This window comes from Heliangelus exortis, chromosome 13 (genome assembly GCF_036169615.1).
Source record: "Heliangelus exortis chromosome 13, bHelExo1.hap1, whole genome shotgun sequence".
Lineage (NCBI taxonomy): Eukaryota > Metazoa > Chordata > Aves > Apodiformes > Trochilidae > Heliangelus > Heliangelus exortis.
The window spans coordinates 14,163,674-14,181,233 of record NC_092434.1 but is presented as its reverse complement, the minus strand read 5'-3'; the positions used below and the strand labels follow the sequence as shown (position 1 = coordinate 14,181,233).

Below are 17,560 nucleotides of genomic sequence, written 5' to 3'. Positions count from 1 at the left end.
AGTTACAGCTCAGTAATTTGGATGTCTGGCCATTTGACTGTTCTGCTGGGAGATGATAAAGACTAGGAATAAGTTTTATTGCCAGATTATGATTTATGTTAATTACTGGGTGAACAGGGGGTCCCAGCTAATCTATTTGTATAATTGCACTTTTGACATTTCTCAAAGAATGTCTGCAGAGAATGACAGGCACACCTTTTTATGGAATGTACAGGTAAGCAGAATAAATGTATACAGGGTACTTGACCTCCTGTGAAAACTTGTCTCCTTTAACGAGATTTTTACATGGAAGGTGCTAATTGCTGAGTTTTAGAAAACCTGAATCTTTGTCTTTTCCCATCCTTTTGCCCGTAAGACACTGTTCCTTCCCAGCAGACTGAGCCACTGCTCCCCAGCCCTATGCACCACTCCTCTACTGCCAGTGCTATGGGGAAGGGAGGGGAAAACAGGCACTTCCCAGTCACATCTCTCCAGTGTCCCAGTGCCAGGGCTGACTGCTCCAAGGCTGCTCCAGCACACCCAGTGGGACAGCAGCACCAGCACAACACATCAGGTGCTTGGCAGCACAGCTCAGAATCCCCTTCATTCAGATTTCTCAATGGCTTTTACTAGAACAAGTGGAATAAAATATGTAGATTTCTCAGATGACCTCTCCTACCAATCTAAGGAGAAAATTCATTATCACAAAAAACTGAAAGGTTTACCTTTTATATCCCATTCAGAAAACTGCAGCCAAGCATTTAACCACCACATTTAAAACCCTGCTACTAAATATTACTAGTTTACCTCCACATTATAACATTAATGATCAAATAATTTAAGATTGTACCTTTTAATAGGATAAATCTTGACTGAAGCCTGAAGCAAAACTCTGACTGAAGAATATGGGTATGTTGTATAAGAGAGATTAAGCTTAGTATAATTCAACCTCCTGCAGCAGAGACAAGTAAAGACCCATGCCACACATCCAACAAGTCTGTTCTGAAACCACATTCTCACCTACCCCATGAAAATAGGGGTCATAAAGAACTACAACAGCTGCAGTCCTGCTTTGCAGCTACTCCAAAAATGCCTGTGTGAAGCAATCATTAGCTAGTGTTAAACATCATAACTTAAACTGAATTGGGTAGAACCACAGTAATTCAGACTAGGTAAGAATCTGTCCAAGATTTACAGAGGAACAACTAATTCTCCTCTCCCATAATGGTAAAATGTTTATGAAAAAGCACGATGGTACTAAAAGGAAGAATGATGTTTCTTGGAATGATCCTTCTTTGGATCCTCTGAAAGAGGGATGGATACATAAGGTGGTAGAGTGAGTAAAACCTCCTCCTCAATCCCCTTGTCCCCTCAGGCTTTCACCCATTCTAAAAAAGGTGGCAATTATTCACTTATTCAAACGTAAGTATGGTATAATGTGAAGATTTTTATACTGTGACCAGTAACTATCCAAAAAGGCAGCACTTTCACCATGTATTTTCAAATTGTATTGATGGTCACCCACAAACAGGCAGTCAATCCCATAACAGAACAGTGTTAAGATCATGACCTGCAGAGTTCAGGGATTTCTCCACCATTTGATGAACACCAAGGGCTCGCCACAATGCTGAGAAAACAGTTCATACCTGTTAAAGTAAATGTGAACTGCTGTATCCCACATAACAGCAGCCAGTAGTTTGCAGAAGCTCTTCCAGACATAAGGGCACCACTAGGTGCTCAGTGAAAGTAAGGGTATTATCTCCATTAGAAGGCATGTTAGGCTTTCACAAAATAAAGTTTTGTTTTAATTAAACCAGATTAAAGACATCACTCAAAATCTACAGTAATTATAACCAGGCAACGCTGCAAAATACCCTAGTAAACAATTCCAGAATAAACCCTAGATTTAAAAGTTACAAACTATGTTTGTATAGACACAGACATACACACTCATTTTAGTACTGTCATAAAAGCATTATGGTAAAATTGAATATAGACTAAAGCACATGCAAATCTAGACCTCATTTACTCTATACATATATAATTGCTATTGTTGTATAATACCTATGAGTTAAAATCTGGTTTTGTTACACTCAGAGACAATTTCTGCAATGTACAAAACTGCATAGTTTATTAAATAAACACAAACTGGGATATAATGGCATACATTTGTTTTCGTTACCAGTACTAATGTAATATTTCTCTAAGGCTTACTACATTAGCATTTCTCTTCATATTCCAAATGCCTTTGAACTTTCTGAAAAGCTACATCTGTTACCTCCCTTGTATACAGCTGAAACTTACCAAGTGAATTAACTTTTAATATAAATAGCTTTGTTCACCATTAAGATTGATGTTGGACACACTGTACTGTAAGTTGCAAACTGCAATTACAATTCCCTGCAATTATCTCTGGTTGTTAATAGCACGAGATAGCGTGTCACTTGCTACCAAGTGTATAATTTATCTTTTTTTTTTTTTCCTTTTTTTTTTTTCCCCTTCATGAACTCTTGTGGTATTCCAAATGTATAATCTTGTTGTATTTATTTCCCAGTGGTCCAACAAAATGCACAGCAAGTGCTGACTAGAACAAACTAAAAGGCAGTGCTATTGACAAGCCGTCACTTGAGCAGTAATGAACACTCTGCCTCTACTTTCACCTCACCAAGCTAACAGCTTTAATTTATGATAAAGCAAACGAGAGACAACCTCCAGTTTTTATTATACCCTCAGTGCTGTTTCAAATAAAGTAATTAGAAGGTCAAGAGGCAGGTCTAGAAAGCCAAACACAAATGCAAGCCCTCTGCACAGACGTTTTTAAAAAATGTTGACTGTTCAAAGAGTATTTTTTCCATCCCTCTTGTGCAGAGCAGTGTGAGGCAGTTTTTACCACCGTAACCAATCTGAAACAGTGTGGTTCAATTCTTTGCTGAGTAATTCAGCCCATATGTTAAGGGAGATACCTAGCAGACAACGTCCCTTCCCCAGGCCCTTTAAATTAAAGAGAGATACAGGTGAGTTTTAAAAACGTGTCTTTCCAACACAAATTTTCACATAGAATGTGAAGTGCTTTGGTTTGGGTTTGTTTTTTTTTTTAATTCTCAGGAGTACAAGAAATTTCACAGGGTATCATTAAAAAAAAAAAAAAAAAAGTGAAGTATGTGAAGACAACAAAAACGAAAGAATACAACTCTGTTAGAAAGGTGAGCTTAAATCCTCTTAAAGCTTATTTATAACTTGACAAATAAACTATTCCTAGAACTGCTGAAAAACTAGTTTTTCTTGAATGTTTGGACCTAGAATAAAAGCACATAACTACATTTGGTCTTTGGAGCATTGTTATATAAATATTTAAAACTAGAGAGATATAATTATGTTAATACAGCATGTCTCCATTTTCATCATATCATCCAGTATATTACTATGGTTTTGTTACATGTTGATGGGAAAATTACTTCCTATTAAGAACCTGTTTTTGTTGAGGCTTTGATGAGTTGTCTTAGATTAGCTTCACAGTTTCAGATAAATCACTGAACTCCAGCCAGATCTGAATAAAAGGCAGCAGCTGTTTAACACAGATCAACAGTTTAGGAAAGATAAATCAGAGTCCAACTGAAACAGTCCAGAGGAAAAGTCAGAATACCACTATCTGGATGATCCTCTGGACAAGGACCTTGCTCTTCATCAGAGTGCTTGTGGAATACATGTGAGCAACTAAGTGACAATAACTCAAAGAAACAAAGAACTTTCTCATCCAAAATATTGCTGTTCCTTTACTGTCCTGGGATTCATGCAAGTACTGAAAGGCCATTGGGAGCAGAAAGGAGAGAGCTGCCACACACTGACTGAGCACCAAGTTTTTCTGCAACCCTTCTTGTGAAACTATCAAATCAGCTTGTTCACATTTCCTTAGCTAAATATCATGCTGGAATTCTTACATAAAGGTTTATCTGACTACATCCAGAAGTACAGTTCTCAACTACTTCTTCCTACTGCAGCACAGACATTAGATAAGTTTAACAGACAAACAAAATTGCACCTGATAGGAAACTAAGGCAATGGTCTCACAAGAATATGGATAAGGACACACCAAGACTTTACAAACCTGTGTGCAGCAGGGGACTTCTTAGCCTTTAGTACAGGCTATGCTATATTTTGGCAAGCATGTCCTATGTACCTCATGATTATTAAATTAAGATTCTGTTATATTTTCTCAAAGTTATTTTTCTCAAAGCAATTTTTGCTCTATCATGGCAGGTTCACATAGCAAGCACAATTATACTTAATTACATAAGTGATGTAAATGATACAGAACTACACCATGCAGTTATGCTGTTAAGGGCCTTGTGGAACTGAAGAAACCCCAGATGATATTGTACACACACAAAGGAGAGAATTGACATGACTCAGCAATCTCCACTTCTGTGCTTTGCAGATGATATGAAAGGAATAATTTCAGAGGTTTTCTTAAAAAAACTGAGTGACAACCTTCTACACAAACCATTGTAAGGAGCTTCCACCTTCCCTCTTCCATAGCTGATAGTAGCAATTGTAATGTTTGCAGAGCTGAGAGGGATGGGAAAAGTCTTAACCACTACAAAGCAGAGACACCTTTAGATGGACAAGCTGGTGAATAAGGACCTCCTGCTCTTTCCACATCATAATTACCAGTCCTTCCTAATTGATTGCTCTGAATTAATTTATTTGGTCTAAAAGTTCCAATGTACATAATCTGTTTTATTACAGTATGATTCAATTATAGACCAACAAGTAACATCAGGCCAGTAAATCTACAACAGTAATGAGAAGCATTTTGAACTGTGAAGTTTTATCTTGGTTTGTAAGAAAAGTCTGAAGTTTTTTGTAATTTTAATTCAGACTAAAGCCATTCAGTCAATCCCTCATGACTTCCTTGTTTTTCCCTAACAACAGTCTTCAGGGTCTATTTTTTCAAACTGGTGTTTACTATATGAGGTTAAATGTCATCTCTGTGCTGTGTTCTCCCACCTAACATTTTCCACCACATATATAGTGAACCTGCTTTCTTACTAATTCACAGGTCAACAGCACCTGCAAAGATCACTTTGTTTGTGATCTTTTCTCACAAGAAATTCCAGCTCTCAAGCTTCCACTTTCTGTGTACCCTCAGGGTAAATAAACTGTTTACCAAGATGCAGCTGAAATGGATGGCTGCTTCTTTGCTGTCCCCTTACCTGCTTCTATCTTATGTTTACTACCTTCCTAATTCAAATGGGTCTTATACCAAATGGTGAATACAAGATATCTGTAAACCTTGCATGGAAGCTTAAAAATTAAATATACAATATGGTCACCATAAAGTTAAGAACCCTGTAAAGAGACATCAGATGTCTATTGCTCAGTTTATTTTTAGTCTGACGTAGCCAATGTTTATGTGTAGTGGGCAAAATTAACTGAAATTGTGAACTTTGACAGGTGGCAGCACGTGTGAGTGAGAATATAAGAAACTGAAATTTGAATGAAATACATTAGGAACTCTTCTTTGCAGTTAAACTGCTGAAATGACATCCAAAACCTTAGGATTCAAATCAGATAACATCCAGCATTAAGCATTTCTTTGATGGCTTCTCAAATTTACGACCTTCTAACAAATGAAGCTTATGAGGATCAGTTATGAGATATGGGCTTTTTTGTTTAATAATTCATTTCTTGATGCAGATGCAGCCATTGCAAAGCACAAGAGCACTTATCTTCAAACTACCATTCAAAGATCTTTAAGCAGTAAAGGAAGTATTGGGGATATAAGGAAATCTGTGAATCAGTGAAAGATGTTGGTATGCACCAGTGAAGACATACCAGCTGGGCTTCTGCTTCAGCTGGTTACCAGAGGGCCAGGAAGAAATTAGTCTCAGACATCACTTGAAAGAACACCTGGACATTAACCTGGGGCACCAATTCCCTTATGAACAAGGTAATCTTTGTTTCCTTACCAATCCATCTAGAAACAAAATAATTACTATTAAAAAATATTTGCTCCCAAGTATCCTTATGTAAAGAAAAAAAAAAGATTAGAGGACAACACATCAGGCAGTGCTCTAACTTGAGATGCAAGGGAAACAAACTGCAGTGGCATCTCTGCCCTTCTTGACAGTTCCTCTTGACAAAGAAATGCCAACCTAGGGCTGCATGGACAAACTAATTTGGAAGTCTGCATTTCATTTATTTCTATTAAAGACAATAATAAATAGTTGATGTTTCCCTCAAGCATTTGGCTCGTTGGATACAAATGGACCACAAGGTAATGGAGTTCACTGTTTGGAAAGACAGAACTTCTACCCTGAAGAAAACACAGGTCTCAAAATAAAACTCTTATCTTTTGGGTAAAGATGATACTGGTTCTCAAAGTAAAAACTCCTGTGTTTTGGCTAGTGGCTTCTGCTGTCTTTTATGCAGAGACCTTGCCTTAGGATACAGAATGAGGACACACTTTATTTAGATCAACCCCCAAAAATGAGTATTGCACAATTCCCATAGACATTTACAAAATCTCACATATGGCTAAGTAGAAACTATTAGTGGTGTGTGAATCATATTACATTTGGCAGCACTGATATTTAGACTGCCAAATACCATCCAATTCCAAAGACAGGGCTAAACCTCTGCTTTAATTCTCCACCAGACTCTGTCTTTCAGAAATCTGCCAAAAGAAATGCTAAAGACTTAAATTAAATAATTACTTTTTTAACAAAGCTCAAGATACTTTTCAGAAGAAAGATATTCTTCTTACAAGAGATCTGATGGCTTTGCAATCTAAAATGAAGATTTAAAGTATACAAATTCTATGTTTTTATTTTGGTTTCTGCTGTCCTGTGGTGGGTAAAAAAACTATTTCTAGTGCCACATTGATACACATGAAGAAAAATGCCCTTAACAACCAAATTCGAAATAAATTGATAAAAATAATTGTTTAAATACTAGATTCTATACTTAAATTATTTTTATTAAACTCTCAGGACATTTTAGCAGAAAAACCAAAACTAACTTGGCATGAATCTGCTTGCCATTTTATTTTTCCTGTAATATTTTTAGTGGGGGGAGCATATTGCTTTCTCAGTATTTTCATCCCTCTCTAGGCAGCCAGCAGCATCCTTCTGTAGCATTTGATCATGGTCATTCTGTCTGTTTAGTTTGTCTCAACAAATAATTTCACTAGAAATTTCCATGGCTGATGACAGTTACCCTGGTCCTAGAGAAGCAGAAAACCAGAGTATGCTCATGTGGAAGGAAAGGTGAAGAGAAGGAATGGAGAAACAGACAGAAATCCCCTGCAAGCTGAAGCAGCTAGAAAAGCTCACTCAGAATCATGAATTGTCAGCTACAAACCAGCTAAAATGATTCTTAGTTGTAGTGTCTGGTAATGGGGCTTCTCATGGGCTACAGAGCTTCCTGAATGAAATGTGGGTTTGCCAAATTTGTAAAAATCTTAGAATGGTAATTCTACTGCTGAAGATTTTAAAGCCACAATTAGTTTTTCATAGTCACTGACATTTACCAATACATAATGTTTTTTTTTCTGCTGCTGCTGCCTGCAGTAAAATGCACAGCATATTTGACATTTCTGCAGTAAGATGCTGCTTTCTCCCAGTACCAAAGTCAGTCTTTTGCTATTGCTGTTAAAAAGTACAAGCAGTGACTGATAAATGTGATGAGGGTTTCATAGCCGTAGCTAGATGTTAGCAAACTTTATAACTATCCCATACAAATACACCTCAATTAGGGAAACATATTTTGCAAAGATTCCAAAGGTAGTCAGGGTATTCTTGAAGTGCACTTTGATGCCAGTTTTGCTTTTACGTTTTGCATTAGTTTTAACCATTGTGTTTCAGATGACATGGAACAGGAGAGAAATACTCTTTTGTCTCACAACAGATTTTCTTACTCTAGTAATGCAATGCAAATTCTACTCCAGCCAAATAAAAAACAGTGGAGTCTTCCATTTTTTGGGTCATCCTTCATTTGCATATTACACACACACTAAAGATGTATATTTCATCTCTCAACCAGTTCATGTCAGTACATGAAAGACACTTCCTATAAATTCTTTGCTACAGCTTCTGATTCCTGATGTATCTTATGGAAGACATATTTTAGGTTGTCTGTCTTTTGATTTCCCACAGAAACTAATAAATAATCAACAAAAATATGATTAAAGACATTGCTTGAACTCTCAGCCAAAAGGACTACCAGCTAGTTGAAAATCTTTCTGATCCAAATCTGTTTATCTTAGAAACAGAATTCTAACTTAGGTTTTAAAAAGCCTGATGAAGGGTTGATCTAAGTTTTAACATGATATTTTCATATTCAAAATCTCATGAAATAAAAGGTTATGAAACTTGAAATTATAGATAGTTGAAATAGAGCTATACCAACAAGAAAAACATCATTTATATAGAACTGCAATTCTTTAAAAAAACCAAAACCCAGTGAACAACCCACCAACAAACAACTTTTGAAATCTTACTCACCCAGCACTTGATATGTTCCTTTGGACATTGCTTTGATTACATAACTAAAGATCATAACCAACAATAGGTAATATATAAAAATATTGTAACTTATGTCTTCCAGAACAAAAAGGTGAGGAAAAACTAAAACTGAAACTTCAAACCAAGTATTTCCTGTAAGTGAAGTCTTTGTAAGTCCATCTGTTTATCCAAATCTCTATTCCAAATTCTCCAAGCATATTCAACAAATTAGAAAGGTGGGCTTGTAGTATATTTATTTTGAGAATATACATGGGACTTTTTCCTTGTCTAAACTTGCCTTTGCAAGTATAGGATCAGGTTAAAGAAAACATTTCTCAAAGCATATATGACCTCTAGGCTTCTTAAAGAAGTATTTAGTTTTATACAGGGAAACCTGAAATACTTTTGTACATCAGTTACTGCTATCTCTAAATGCCTATGAGCCTTATACTTTGTCACAGAAGAACAGTTTTAGCTCAGAGGAACAACTTCAGCTCCATTAGCAGAGGTGGAAGAGCCAAAGGCAGGGATTCTTTGTAAAAAAGTAAAGTACTAATTACAACTTTCAGTTGTTTTCTTACAAAAATATTGCTAACTGACTAGAAACAATTAAAAAAAGTTGTTTTCCAACTCAGTACAATAACTACACCTGACATATTTGTCAATTCTGCATTACACTTACCTATTTAGACAATTCTGAACATTCTAGTAATTTAGAAATAATTACTAACTATTTAAATACATAGTAAAATGGCAATGAGTGTGATTAAGATCTACATTTGGATAAGAACTGAAAGTGCACAAGATGATAATTTTTTTAATTTCTTTTTAATTGAAATTTTAAAAACCACTCATGGGATATATTATGAAAATTGTTTTGGTTTTTTATGCTTGGCAAGCACTTAAAACTTGTAGCTCAAGTCCTCTTAAATATCAATTTGTTTAAAGGTTAGAATAGGAAAATAAGCTTTCCTGCCTTTTCAGCTCTCAGTTGGTTTCTCAGCTTTGAATGAATTAGTCACTGAACTGAACCTTAATGGAGGAAAAACTCTCTGCATGCTGCTACTGCTGCCAACAGCCAGCTTAGCACTTCAGCAGACTTGCTCCAGGTGTTTAACTCTTTCAGTCATTTGACTTTAAAACTTCAGCTGTAAACAAGTGTGCTGCTTGATTACTGTTGTAATACAAATAGGTTTCATCAGCCTGAAGAAGTCTGTATTTTATCAGACTGGCATGTTTATTTTTTACATATTTGTTTTAAACTAGAATTATTTGAACACAAACCCCAATTGTAATTGTTTTCCTTACACTGATTTTTACCTACTCTAAATTCTATAAAAGGTATTTGAATTTTATAGTCCTTAACAGAACCACCTACCTTTACTTCACTATATGAATTCTTTTTCAGTAGCATTTCCACACATTCTCAGGAACAGACAACTACTCTGCCTTGTAGTTTTCTCTGCCAATCTTGCTCATCACTTTTAGCAGGTCCATCTCACGGTGAATTTTACAACTAGGGCAAAGAATGTGTCCTCAGGTTCAAAATTCAAGGGAAGATCAGAAGCACTTTTTTTACTTCTTAAAAGCATCTGCAGTAATTATACCAACATGAGCCCAAGCAGATCAGCAAAATGCCTCCTTCCTCAAAGCCTCCCAGATGCAGCATGGAAGTACCATGTCTGTAAGCCTATAAACCCCATATGCAGTTACTTAGTGCTCCACTGAGATGACTTTCTCTGTTCATGGTAAACAGTGTTAGCAGTTCAGAAAACTTGGTGATAAAAAGCAGATGCCCAGAAAAAGCTTAATTTGATTTAGAAGAGAGATGTGTCTCTAATACAAGACCCAACATAGAGACTGGGTCTGGTTTAACACCAGCTGACAAAGACTGACTGGCAGTCAGACTTCTGTGGTAGCAGCCCAGGAAGACCTGGTGATTTAGGGAACATCCCCTGTACAGTTGTTTACACAAAGGCTTCAGATGGTAACAGATGAGTGATAAAGTTTGCACATCAGCAGTAAGAACCAGTCATCCCTCAGCCCTTGTTTATTCTGATGGAAAATCAAAACACTGGAAGCTCACCAACAGGGACAAAACAGTGTTCCCAAGAACTCCATTTTACCAATATTATTGCATTCTTAGTACCTTTTTCATCTGACTTGAAGCAAAAGTTTTCAAAAGCAGGATAAAAAACAAAACAAAAAGGTGAAATTAATCCTTGTGCAGAAAACCTGTGCGTGCCACACTGGTAATATGCACTAAATTCTACAGAGCTGGGGTGTGGGGTTTTTTTGACAAAATGACTTAAGCATTATTATTTACTGCATAGCTGAAATACCCTTCTGTGCAAACACGGTACCTTTTTCCACCAGTCTAGAGATGATACTCAAAATTATTTTACAGATTTTGAGAGAAATTTTGAAAAGGAAATATGAGCATTTAGGTACATAGAATAAATACACCTATACAGTAAACAGTGTATGCCTTTGAAAAGTTTTAACTCATTATGTAATTTACAGGAAAAATCAACAGCATTGAAACATCTACTCTAGAAAAAAAAAAAAAAAAAAAAAGTCTGGCATTGCTGAAAGACGATCCTTAAATGAAGGACACAAGAAAGTGTATTATCTTCTGCTGAAAGGACATCCATAACAGTGTATCTTAAGCCAACCTGAATGCACTAACACATTTCACCACTTCACTAAAGACATTATGATTATTCCTGTTGTTGCCAACATCCTTTAAACATAATGTGCTAGAGGAGTGCAAACATATAACCTACCTTGTAAATAAATGTGATTTTAAAATACATCTTATGCATGGAGGCTGCAGACATCTATTCTCCTGTCAGCAGAAGCAGCTTTTGCAGGTAGCTAACTAATGCTTCTTCACATTTCAGTAAGAGACTCATCCAAACTCACTGAGGGAATTCCTGAAAGGACCACAACATTTCAGCCAGAGCCCCCCAACCAAAGCATGAACCACAAAGGCTCAGGCTTCTTCAGTGCACCAAACAACCTCTAGTCTTAAATTTAAAATTAATTTTAAAAGAAGCAATTAAAAATGACAGAAAGCAAAACTGTTTATGCGACCACAGCAACCACGTTGTGAGTTGCTTCATCCTCAGAATCTGTAAATTAATTTTAAGGAAGTATTTCTCCCTCTATCCCTAAGGAAGTCATTTGTGCATATTTCATATCACGGTACTTAGGAGAAAAGATCAACATTAGGTGTCTCAGTCAACACAGAACTGAATGTCACAAACATTGGCATATGCAAGCACCAAGGTAACTTTTAAGAACTACAAAGAAGCCAAAGGATTTCCTTTCAGAAAATACAAACACTTCAAATAAGTTAATTAAAATATTTTTTTGTGCTACTTATATTCAACAATTAAGTGTACAGGAAAATGTGTATTTTTACTTTTCTATATGAAAGTATGGGTCCCTTATGAACCATTTGACCATGAGAACTTCAGTTCAGCTTTACACCTAATTCTCTGTACTTGCAAACTTAAAAGTTTGCATCCCACCATAGAGTTATGAGTTTTAATAAAGTAGGTTGAAGATGAAGCTGATGTGCAAATTAGCACAGTGTTAACAGAACATCTATTGTGCAGAAAATGGAGCATGAAGGCATGAGGTGCTGTGCATGACTGATGGACACTATAAATCATAAAAACTGAATCATCAAACTAAGCTCTGCCTACTGATTGTCTGTTTACAAGGATAAAACAGTCTTTTCAGTACAGAAATGTCTACTAACATCTCAGAACAAGAGAATTAAAAATATAATAACTATGAGTACACAAATGTATTTATTGATTTCAGATACTAATATTATTTCTTCCTTCGCTCCTCCATTTTGCTTTGTAAACTTAAAGTAATTCTGGGTTCCTATAATAAATACATAGGCATCACAGAGTATCTACAAAGAAAAAGAAATGTCAACAGAAATGTAAAGAATGCATGGCAGTGATCACAATTTTTTTTTATTATTTGTCAATGAAACTCAGCATCTAGGATTCTAATTGTGAACCAGAACATGACCAATTTCTATAGAACTAACCATTAGCGTGCATCTGATTTTCCATAAAATTATTAGGTCACTTCCTCATAAAGGTGATATTTACTCTACAATTCCAGACACAATTGGTGGATCTGCACCTGAAAGCCACCAAATATAATATTCCTGGGTCTCCTATAGTTCATAGTGAAGTCCTCACAATGTGGCCCTATATTTCTTCATATTAAGAAACCTAAATGATGCAAAATTTGAATCAAAATGGCAAGCGCCAATGAAGACTAAAATAAAAGGCTACTGTATGAATCATATGCTGTGTTTTGAAGACAGAAGGCTGAATAGCAATTAGGGAGAGTAATGGGGAAGAGCAGCATCACAAATTCTTAAGTAAAGTCCCTGAATAGATTTGTGCATCTTAAATCTCATTATTATTCACTCTCAATTCAGTGCTACTAAGGCAACACCAGAGCATCTATTCTGTTTAATATAACCCCCCGTATTTCCACTGCATACTTTCCTTCAGGAAAATCAGAAGCATTTTACAATTCTAAAAGCTAAAAAAGCTAAATTATCAAATTTATGAAACCTGCAAAATAACTACTACCAAAGAGGAAGAAACAGAAAAAACGTTGAGATGGCCAGTAACCATGCACTCCCTTCAACCACAGCCACTCCTGTCTCCAACACATGCACTGTTCAGCTCTGAGAACCCTTTTTAGCCTGTATGAGCAGTTAGCTGTTTGACTTGTTCTGTAAGTTGCTTTTAATTGCTTTAATGTGAAAAAAGCCAGTGATAATTAAATGATCATGCAGATCTCTCAACTGTGTTGACAGTTTCAGTAAGAGCAACATCACATTCAAGCACACTTTCACAGCATAGAGTAAACCATGAACAAACCCTTGGAAATTGGCCATGTTGACACTTGCAGTGAAAGCTGAGTAGGAACAGAAGCTCAGCACAAGTCAGAGAGCTCCAGTGACAATCCTCAGGGGATTGCTGGGTCTCTCAGCGCAGGTTTTACCTCAGGCTACTTCACCCTTCAGCCCTGCGATTTTCTGTGGAAGATGGCGGACCTGTACCAGAAGAGTTCAGAACAAAAGTACTACCTATCTTCTGAACAAAAGTACTCTCTCTTACAAATAGAATGTGCACACTAGATCCCCCCACTCTTTGAAACTCCTTGACTTCGTCTAGAACATTTCTTTCCTACCTTTCTGAAGGAGGCCAAGCTGAGGTAAACGACAGCCTCGGTCTTCGTTCTCTACCCTCTGCATCTCCAGACAAATCCACAGAACGTTTTCTGGAAGACACAGGCAGCAACCTTTGAAGTGCTGCTGGTGTTAAATTTAGGCTGAATTCTGATGCCTGTGGCCACCAGGCAACTTTTCAAAAGGAAGGAAAAGTTTTCAAAAGGCAGGCAAAGTTTTCAAAAGGAAGGCAGACTTCAGATCCTCTCTTGACGAGCAGCCAGGACTAATGGCGGCCGGGCCTGGACCCAGGGTGCCACACAGGTGGAAGCCCCAGCGAGTGATTGCGCACCAGCTGGAACCTGTTCACAGCCCGGAAACACACCCTGCCCTGGCCAGGGGAAAGCTGGGTTGGTTACAGCCCAGCAAAGCTCCTTTGTCTCCACACTCGAACATGCAAAAAGAGTTCAGGCCACCCCTTGGTACTGGGGTTCGACCCCACAATTTGCAGCTACCACAAAATGTGTGGTGTAAGCTAAAAGGCTGTCAAACAACACATCCAAATGTGCTTCCAAATCAAATAAATGGTTTCATTTGCAGCTACAGAAGCATTCGACTGCTGCTTTTAATTGTAGACCTCAACACAGCTGTGGAGGCTGCTTCCTAGAGAAGGAACTTCATTTAAAAAAACGGCCCTGCTGTGGAAAACCGGATTTGAAGAACTCCGAGAGCTACCTTTATTCAAATGTTTTTTCATACCTAACACCTAGTCAATTTCTTGAGATATAAATATACAAAGTCTAGAAAACATGTTTGTAAATTTGTGAGACCAAGATGGTGCTGGGGAGTCACCCCAGACAGACACTGAGATGTAAAGGGCAGGTGTATGGGAGCTATTGGATTTGTCACCAGAAACCCAGAAGGTGGTTAAATGCCTTCTGGAAAATGGGGCCTCCAAAGAATTAAAGGCAAAGAAGTACCTGCATGCTACTGAAAGGCTTTATGGTCTCAAGGAGATGAGAAAAAATATCATCATTTTAACCTTTAATTTCCCTGTCCTTCTTTCCTCACTCTTAACAACCCCAAATTTACACTTTTTGCTGGCAAGCAGCATATTAAGTGCAATTAAAATCTGTACAGAAGAGAGTGTCCTTGAAGTCTCTGCAGATGTTTTCAAGGCAAGAACTACAACCTCTCCAAGTTTAACAGCACAGATTGCATTTCCAACCATATTAAACACCAGTCTTCAAGGCTTCAAGTTATTAGAACCTTAATTTAAGAATCACAAAGAAACTATTATTTAATACCAGAGAAACACCTGTACACTGTGTTTATAGATTTTAAGAAACTATCTGTTAATGAGATGCCATGTTTTGTGTTCACACAATGCCCAGTAGATGATGTCTGTGCCCTACAAATCTTGCCATTATAGCACAGCTTTTATGTTTTATCACCCTTAAAGCATTCAGCAAGATTTTCTTTCAAAAATAACACTTTTTTGGATTGGACTAACAGCAAAAAAAGGACACCTTCTTAGCTGACATCACAGTACTACCGAAATAAAACAGATACTGAGGTTATGTTAACATGATAAACATTTGAAACACAGAATTTGATTATTTTAGGGGTCTTAAAAGGTTTTTTTGAAGAGTGAAACATAAAATTAAAGAAATAAAAATGTAAAATAACCCACTCTTCTGCTATAAATCATGGAACTCCTTTTCCCAAATCCATTAATAAAAACAGTGATTGTATTTCATGTTACAGTTATCTACAAAAGACCATTCTTAATTGCTCTTAAGGCATCATATTTTATTTTAGCCAGGTTCACATTTTATTATAGAACACTAATGGGGCATAGACTCCCAGCAGAACTTCTTTTAAATGTTGGACCAGTCAACTATAAAAAGGGTATAAAAATAGTTATAGAGGCAAAATAAAAATTAAAAACTGTAGCTAAGCTTTCAGATTTAGAGGTGTAATAAAATGTGCCATAAACTTCTGCTTTCGTTCCAAAGCTTTGTCATAAGATCATGCAGAATCTTTCTCCATTTCAAAACTGTATGTTCAGATGTTAAATCTTTGTTTTCATCTTTAGAGTCTTGCTTGTGTAATTATAATTTCTTAAATTTATTACTATCTCATTCAACATCCTTGATGATCAGAATGCAAGTGATAAGAAGGAGAACCATTACAAGGTGATATTGATATTAATACTAAAACCAACAACTACTACTTAATGGCATTTCTTGTTAATGAGGTAATAACAAGAGGCCTTTGGGCTTTCTGCTTCAAAGTTTATTTAACCAAACTACTTCTGCTATGACCTTATTAAACAGAAGCCTCAGGTTATCATTGCTGAAATAATAATTCAAAGACTTAGTGGATTAATTTATCAAAGTAGTTAAGGAATCAAATTTAAGTTAGAGTTAAGAAATTCTAAAACCTCATGATGTCAGACAGAGAGGACCTCATCCACATGTAATATTGAACTAGTGCTCATTCAAGACTGCAGGTGTTACTATGCTCTTAGAAGCAAGATCTGTCAGGAAAACCTGAAATCCTAATACTTTAATATATGTAAATGTTTTATAGAACAAAAAAAATCAAGACTTGTGTTCTTAAAAATTCTGGTTCATTTATGCCATTGTAGATATTTACTTTTGCTTGTTGGACACCATGCGGTTGGACACCATACCATTTTCTTTCTAAACCTAATTGTGTTGATACAGATGAGGGTTTTTTTTTTTTAAAAAGTCTTTAAAGCAAAAAAAAAAAAAAAAAACCAAAAGAAAGAAAAAAAGAATTAAACACCACTGTGATGATAGAGTCTATTATCAAAGTGATGTGGATAGTCCAAACTAGCTGAGCTTTGCGGTCCTGACTTTCTATACGTACAAAGAAACTTTCCTAATTTTTAATCTACTCTTGCAGTTTTTTTGAGGCCTATAATTAATCCCAAGGGTGGTTTATTTTAATTGCAAGACCGTGTCTTCAAATAGCTAGCCTGGTTTACATGCCAAAAGAGCTGCAGAAATAACACTATTATCTACCTCGGCAAAAACAAGTAAGAGAAACAGAATTTAAAAAAAAAAAAATTCTACAAAGATTAATATACATTAATATTTTGGAACCATCTGGTAGCAAAGAGGTGAGAGGACTTGACTGAAAGTCTACAGCCAGCAGGGGAGTCACCCAATGGTTTTTGCTCAAGTTTTAACTAGAAACTGTGGTTATTGCCAAGGAAACACCATCTCTTATACACCAAATACTCCAGCTCTTTAGTACTGGACTACAATGCTCAATTTTATGTTCTACTTCATCAGGCTGCATTCTGCTAAAATGTAATAAAGTTTAAGGCTGGAGGAGCTATGAAAATCTGTGCCACATGAACAGAATGTAGTTTCTCTGACCGTTCTGCTTCATTTCTGGTTTTACTAGAATTAACCAAGGCAAATTATTCATGTGGAAATATTCTTATTTCCATGTGGAAATATTCTTATTTCCTAGGTGAACAGCAAGTCCTCCACAGAGAAATCTGCTTCATTCCACACACACTCAGAATGACGTGTGCAGAAATGTATATGCAACAGATATCTCTATTACCCTGAGATATCAGCAGCTAACAGGTTTATTTCTAATTCCCCATCATACTCTCCTGCCACAAACACTTTTGAATAGAAGAATCTTGGACTGGCTCAGGTTTGTTCCCAGCAGGCATACTTGTAAAGATAAAAAGAATAAGACTTTTTTTTTTTTTCTTTCCCCTTGCCTACTGCCTGTTTCAGTAGTTTCTCAGAAGAGAGGCTAAGGAAGGAATGGAATGTTTAGCCCAGCACTGCAGTCTGATCTTGCAGAAAAA

The 17,560-nt window shown here is 36.5% G+C and overlaps 1 protein-coding gene across 3 annotated transcripts in view; it reads right to left on the bottom strand.

Annotated features, from left to right (window-relative positions):
* Window positions 1-17,560, bottom strand: part of FTO (FTO alpha-ketoglutarate dependent dioxygenase) — a 220,233-nt gene that overhangs the window by 65,211 nt on the left and 137,462 nt on the right. Inside the window, exon 9 of one of the 3 annotated variants that reach the window (XM_071756935.1) lies at window positions 13,722-13,811. The exons of the other annotated variants lie outside the window; for them this stretch is intronic. Within the exon in view, the coding sequence (XP_071613036.1) occupies window positions 13,722-13,811 (90 nt within the window). The remainder of the gene's footprint in view (window positions 1-13,721; window positions 13,812-17,560) is intronic. 3 annotated transcript variants of the gene reach the window in all.